This window comes from Blennius ocellaris, assembly GCF_963422515.1.
Source record: "Blennius ocellaris genome assembly, chromosome: 10".
NCBI lineage: Eukaryota > Metazoa > Chordata > Actinopteri > Blenniiformes > Blenniidae > Blennius > Blennius ocellaris.
The window spans coordinates 14,492,856-14,499,757 of record NC_137659.1 but is presented as its reverse complement, the minus strand read 5'-3'; the positions used below and the strand labels follow the sequence as shown (position 1 = coordinate 14,499,757).

General features: G+C 40.6%; 1 protein-coding gene across 1 annotated transcript; it reads left to right on the top strand.

The window, feature by feature from the left end:
- The first annotated feature begins 5,325 nt into the window (after positions 1–5,325).
- gadd45aa (growth arrest and DNA-damage-inducible, alpha, a) lies at positions 5,326–6,902 on the top strand. Its single transcript, XM_080503474.1, has 4 exons — positions 5,326–5,463; positions 5,881–5,982; positions 6,105–6,330; positions 6,606–6,902. The coding sequence occupies exons 1-4, from the start codon at positions 5,414–5,416 to the stop codon at positions 6,717–6,719; spliced, it is 492 nt and encodes a 163-aa protein (XP_080359600.1). The 5' UTR covers positions 5,326–5,413; the 3' UTR covers positions 6,720–6,902.

The following is a 6,902-nucleotide window of genomic DNA, read 5'->3' as shown; positions in this document are numbered from 1 at the left end:
AGGAAAGTACATTACTGGAGAATGTCCCCTGATGAATGGTGGGCTCCAACGTCAGGTATATATCCATGTTAGTTTGGTTGTTGTTGTTGTTGTTTTTGTTTTTTTTATATCTCTCACTCCTGTTGAGTTTAGTTTTGTGTTTCGTGGGTATTTCTGGGAGAAATATGAATCAGGTTTTCCTCGACTCCATGTGTTGAGATCAAATCCTGTGCAAGTCATCTGGATAGAGACTTCATCACAAATCCCCTGTTCTGTCTACATAAACCAATTAAATTTTATTTGGAGAAAAATATACTCAGTGCATTCCCATAAGTCTTCATGCGTTATTTACACACATTGAATATTGAACTGGTTCTTTTCTACCTCTGGTATGGTGAAAGTACACGTTTTGTTTTGTTTGAATTTCAAACATTGAAATTAGTTTTATACCAGAACTTTGTCAAATTGGTACATATATGTATGTAAAAATCTATTTTGAGCCAATAACACGTCACATTTTGTGCATGTTATAGAAATTGTGCATCATTCCCACCAGGAAATATGTCTTTTAATAAATCAACTCTGAAGGAACTCCAGTAGACACTTTATTCTCTCAGACAGGAATATTTACAAGATATCTAACCCAAGTTTGACAGAACTAAGAGTGAATACCTGGCTTATAATCCCAATTTAAAAATAAAAAAAATGTTTGCTGTGATTGAAATTTGAAGATTTTTAACTCCATTCCCAAATACAGATAGGGCTGTCTTTTTAATGTTGAATCCTTTATGTGGAGTTGTTCCAGCGACACATCAGCTTAAAGCATGACTTTAGATCTTTCAGGAAAATCTATCTGACCTAAAAAAGAAAAATTCTCACAATATCACTGCGCCCATCAGGAGGTCTGGTGCGGGTGTCTTTAGTCCTCCCGTCAGCTGCCAGCACGGGACAAGAATCTAAAATCTGGTGTCTGTCGCCATCTAATGGACAAATTAAGTAGCTGCATCAAGCTGCTGTTAGACAATCCTGTGGATTAAATAACGGAAATAAATAGATGTTCTTTTCACCTAAAGCTAATCAGTTGTCAAATTACTAAACCGGTGAATAGTTTGAGCAACCCAATTTTTTATTTACTGAAAGAAAACTGACAAATTAATTTAAAACATGTGATAAATATATCATGTTCTCTCAAAAATAATTGTGATAAAGGAAGAAAAAGATGACATTTGAATATAAGACAGGTATACTGTATGTCCAAAGTGGATGTGGTCGGACCTTCCAGGTAAACAAATCGTGGGTATAAACACTGTTATTTTTGTTTCCATTACATAATCTATAGCCATAGCTGCAGGTGTGTTTGTGGGAAGTCCAAAGGGAAAGGGGGGAAAAAAGCACAGACAGCATGTCGTTCTCAATTCAGGTACAGAAAAGCAGGTGGTTGTCCAAAATAAAACAATCCATGAGCTTTTATGAAAAAGACATAAAAATCATTATTATATTAAAGCATTTTCTACCTCACTGTCTCGTGAAAGAAAGACTATCATTAAAAAGAAGGCAGTCCAGATCTGGACGTGTTCAACAGCAAAGGTCAATTTGAGTCATTAGAGTTTCTACAGATATGTAATATTTGTTTTCAGAGACGGGTTGATAAGGTTTTCGTGGTATAAGAGAAAGTTTTCTCAGGTTTAACATGCATTGGTATCTAGCAATGAAACAAGTTTAGTTTCTGGTTTCTTAAGTTTCTGTCCTGCTGATGCATCTCCGTAGTCACGCCACAGCAACAACATATTAATACGCATTTCAACAATATGTTAGTAGATTGTGTGAATGAGCGATCGTGAGGATAAGAACAACAAGATGAAAGCAGCTATTTCATCTCTTATGTTATATGCAATAAGCAGACATGTATTGTTTAGAGCAAGGGTTTTCAAACCTTCACAACTCCAGACCCAAAATAAAAATAATAAAAACATTTCCTCCCTGGGACTCAGCTACATTTATTACTGATGAAGAAAATAACAAAACATGAATTTAAATCAATATGAAGCTGATTACAAGCCAAGTAAGAGGGGTGTGCCCTAAATAGTTTTCACTAAATAAATCTGTAACTGAAAAAAAAAAAAAAAAGCCATTAATTTTTCTTAGTTCTAAATTAGTGTTGCTCAGCAAGCATACAACACGCCTCTCTTCTCTACAAGACATGCACTTAGCTTTGCAAAGGTACGTGTCGCGTGGTGGCGTCCAGGTTGGAGAAGTGGACTTGATATCTGTGGGGGTTTTCCGGGTTTCTATCCCACTGTGAGTCTCTGAGTTACTCTCTGGCGCCGCATGGTGGCAGGATACCACTCGGAGAAATAAGATAGACTCAACATGGAATAATCATTTCCTCAAGAGGGATAAATGAAGCATACAAAATACAAAAAAAAAAGATCTTTAAGAATTGTGTTGTCACTAACACCAAGATAGTGAGGAAGAGAACTACATGGTATGGGGAAAGTAAAAATGTATTCATTCAGAAAAAAAACTGGATTCACAAAATTGTTAGGAATTTCACTCATATTTGGAAACACAAACACAAAACTTTTGTGCCGCAACCAGAGGTTTAGTGGAAACCTGAACCCATTCAAGTCAAATGTGTGTGAACCTGCAGGTGAAACAAGTGGCGATGAGCAGCTCTTTATTTGTTCAGGTGTACTCTTGACATTCAAAAGAATCCCTCGCCATAAGGTCAGTATGCACTCGTGTTTATTGCTATCGTATGATGATGATTATTGCTGAGATTTTTTTTTTTTTTAAAGTGGAGTGCATATGTGTTATAATCTTAGACTTATAATACGTCTCCAAAACATGGGCCTAAATAACAGTGTCCACAAATGACTCACAACAGTTTAGAATTGCTACTGCTGCTTTTACAAAGACCCAAATCAACAATTAGACTATTGATTCACATTGATTTAAAATTTCAGTTTTTGGTATATATTATAAATTGTATTTTTTTAACACATCACGCCCTTATTATTTCACAATTCAAACATTATAACCAAAAAGAAGTTACAGGTATTTCCAGACATGATTAGCTTTAGATTTAATTGATGCATCCTCTCAACATTTTGAGTACGGATACTAAAATGAACAATGATTTCAGGTGGTCAGTTCTAATAGATTTTAGTAATATCAAGTACGTGAAGAGTTAATCAGCTGCAAGAGAACAGACACATAGAAATGTAATTCTTATTGTATGATATGAAAAAGATGCCGCCTCCTATTGAACCTGACAATATGTGAAATCATATATTTAATGTGGTAACAGGTATTGGAAAATTCCAGATATAATTTAATTATACACTTATTATATGTTATGATGATGTACTAAACGGGTTTGGAGTGTGAAGATAATTCTAGCGAGTTTCTGGAGACAATTTGAAGGACAATCGGTCATTTCCCCGGCCGTTTGTCCTTGAGTATAACACCCCAAAAATAAAAGGTAGACAGTCATAAATACAAGGTTGATGGGTTTGTTTCCATTGTTTCATTTTCTTTACTATGTTTGGCAAAGTAAGCAGTATCTATACTTAATTAATGTATTGAGGTATTCTCCAGGTATCACATGACGAGAGTGTCACTCTTGCAGTTGACTTTTACCTTTTGCTCCCAACAAATGAGCTCAAATATATGTTCTTTTCACATTGTTCAGTCTTCAAACTTCCGAGTTCGTTATTTCAACCTCTACAGTGATGATTCAGAGTGTCAGTGAAAAGATCAACTGAGCTGACAGAAACACTTATCCAGTCTGGAAGATTGGATTAATTTGATGAATAGAACAGTGATGGCATTATGTTAACAATGACTGAATACTAAATAAGATGAGAATGCTTTATCTTATCTTGACATTCACTAAACATTGTTTGAACATGATCACTTGTAAACTCATCAAACTCCGTACCTTCCGTTGGGAGGTTTTGTTACTGTTTGAAAATAACTCTCCAAAAGGAAAGCTCTAAATAGAATTTAGGACTTTGTATAAGGTCTGCCATGTTTATTACTATTTATTTTTGTGAAGATGTCTTGATACAAGGTATTTTTATGTTAATAAAGTTCTTAAATGCATTTCAGAACCTTTAACTTTACTCAAGAAAAGTAGACGAATCTGCTTCTATTTCAGTAAATCGTACTTTTGCCAACCTCCTCTCTGTGCAGCCAGTCTGTTTTGGTTTCTGCCACCAAGCGGCAGCATAACATTCAATAATGTATCAGATGTGGCCTCCTTTTACTTCTGACACCCGTGGTAATATTCACACATAAGTACATTTTGACAGTTTGTGCATTGTTATGAAGGCTGATTTTACAACTGTCCTTGTACGAGCGATAGTTATTTGTTGCTTTTGTGTTACAGCTGTTTCTGAAATGCCTTTATCTCGGTCTGCAGACTCCTGTTGACAACTCCTCAGTGCACCTGGTTACTGTGGTCTGCAGACACATCAGGTCCCTGGTTGTCTTTTTGGTCATTCTGAAGATTGATTAAGCTTTAAGAATTAACAGAATTAATAAATCATACCTATAAATCATATTTGTGTGTGTGTGTGTGTGTGTGTGTGTGTGTGTGTGTGTGTGTGTGTGTGTGTGTGTGTGTGTGTGTGTGTGTGTGTGTGTGTGTGTGTGTGTGTGTGTGTGTGTGTGTGTGTCTTCCTCTCCCCATCACTTCTTTTCTCGCGCCAGTCCTTTGGATCTCGCGCCCGGTTTCACTGGGTTTTGGCACGCTCCACCGTGGACCAATCAGAGGACAGCTCCTGCTCGGCGGCGTCCCGTTGCCAGGCAGTCGTCGAGAGCAGCGCCCCGTCCCGTCCCGTCCCGACCCGTGCTGAACCGTGCGGCAGCACCGAGGGTGAGTCCTGCAACGACTCTCACCCGCTTCAATGCCACAAACCCTCTTCCGGACCTCTCGTGTGTTAAACTCGCGTTGACACGCTTCAAACTCTGTGTCCTGGTGAGTCCATCACTTTGACGGCACATGTGGAGTGTTTTTTTGAGCGAACCTCGGGGGGTTCCCGGCGTTTTTTATGGACGTGGCAGGCACGTACGAGTTGTTTTTAGCTTGTTTGCGAGACACTGGGTTAATTCTTCTTTATTTTCTGTGCGTGGACGTTGTAAAGCAGCGGGGCAGAGGAGCTCGAGCTCAGCTGGAGACAAGGCCCGCCCGTTGCCGTGAGTCCGTCCAATGGCGCCGCGGCGACATTAGCATACAGCCAATGGCTGCAGGGCATGCAAATGTCCGCCTGACACGCTTTTGTCCCGGACGGCTTTAATGTGAAGTTGCCAGATTTATCTCCCAGTCGCAGCACGCCGGGACTTAACGATAAAGACCGTGTCGAGTCGAGAAAATACGAGGATACGTCGCCAGTGTCGCTCCGTTTGCCTTCCGGTGGATTTAGTTTGTATGTACAACATGACATTTGAGGAACTAAATGGGGATTATTCTCAAGAAAGGTAAATTCTTATTTTCTTTTATTATCGCATTGTGATGTGCAGAAACGCGTATATGTGCATGCTGTCGTGTCTTCGTGGCTGCCACCTGTGAAAAGTGTTGCTCTAGGAGCATTAAAAGACGAGCAGCCTTGTTTTTTTTCTTTTCCGTCAGTCTTTACTGTGCAGCAGCGAGCTGCGCTGCAAGCTGCCATTGTCGAAACAGCCCGAAATTCACTTTTACACTCCTATGTCCTAGTAATAGTGTGCGGTTTGAACATTGGTGTTAGTTCAAGTTGTCTATTCCGTGGTGGAACTTGCCCGGTTGAGCTCCAGATCCGAGTTCAAGGCTGGAGCTAATCTCACCGTCTGTCCTGAAGCTGTGTGTGTGTGTGTCTGCGGTGGTTTTAACGTGACTTCTATGTGTGTGTATGTGTGTAGAATGGATACAATGGCGAAAGCTTTGGAAGAAGTCCTCACCTCCGCCCTGTCGCAGGGCTGCATTACAGTCGGAGTCTACGAGGCTGCCAAGTCTCTCAACGTGTAAGTACAAGGTTACGTCTGCTATCGCTGAATAATGACACCCCCTGACACACTTTTGCAAGCCTCTCATGCCCGGCTGTAGTACTAATGAGTCTTTGCTTTTTTATTTCTCCCCCCCTCAGAGACCCCGACAACGTGGTTTTGTGCATCCTGGCCACGGATGACGAGGACGTTAAAGACGTGGCCCTGCAGATCCACTTCACCCTCATCCAGGCTTTCTGCTGCGAGAACGACATCAACATCCTGAGAGTGAACAACACCAGGCGCCTGGCACAGATCCTGGACGGAGTAGGAGCTGCAAAGCAGACCCAGGGCGAACCCATGGACCTGCATTGCGTCCTCGTCTCTGTAAGTTATACTGTCATGTTGTGATCTTTACACAAAGTTCTGATGCACATGAGTGGAACTGACTCTTGGGAACTTGCCGGTACTCGCTCTTGTGCACTTGGTAAACATGAATAGGACTCCTCCCTCTAATGACTTCTGAGGAATTTCGGTGGAAGGGAGTACCTTGCATCTGCACACGCATGGGGGACTGTTCTCTTCTTAGTGCTGTGCAAACCAACAGAAACTGACACTTCTGCATCTAAATCCGGTGTTCTTTTTTTGTCTTTGCTTTCCAGAGTCCCCACTCGACTTCATGGAAAGACCCTGCTCTGAGCAAACTCAACCGATTCTGCAGAGAGAGCCGCTGCATGGATCAGTGGGTGCCCATCATCAATCTGCCTGAACGATGAACTTTTTTTTCCCCCCCGGTTGAAAAAGAAACCCCCAAAAAAAAGGAACTGTCCAGAAAAAGGAATTGCATCTGCACAGGAAGAGTTGTGTGAACCCTGATGGACACATATTACCACCCAGAGATCAAATTCCAAAGCACTGCTGACAGGAAATGAAAATTTTGAAGGAAACAAAAAAAAACA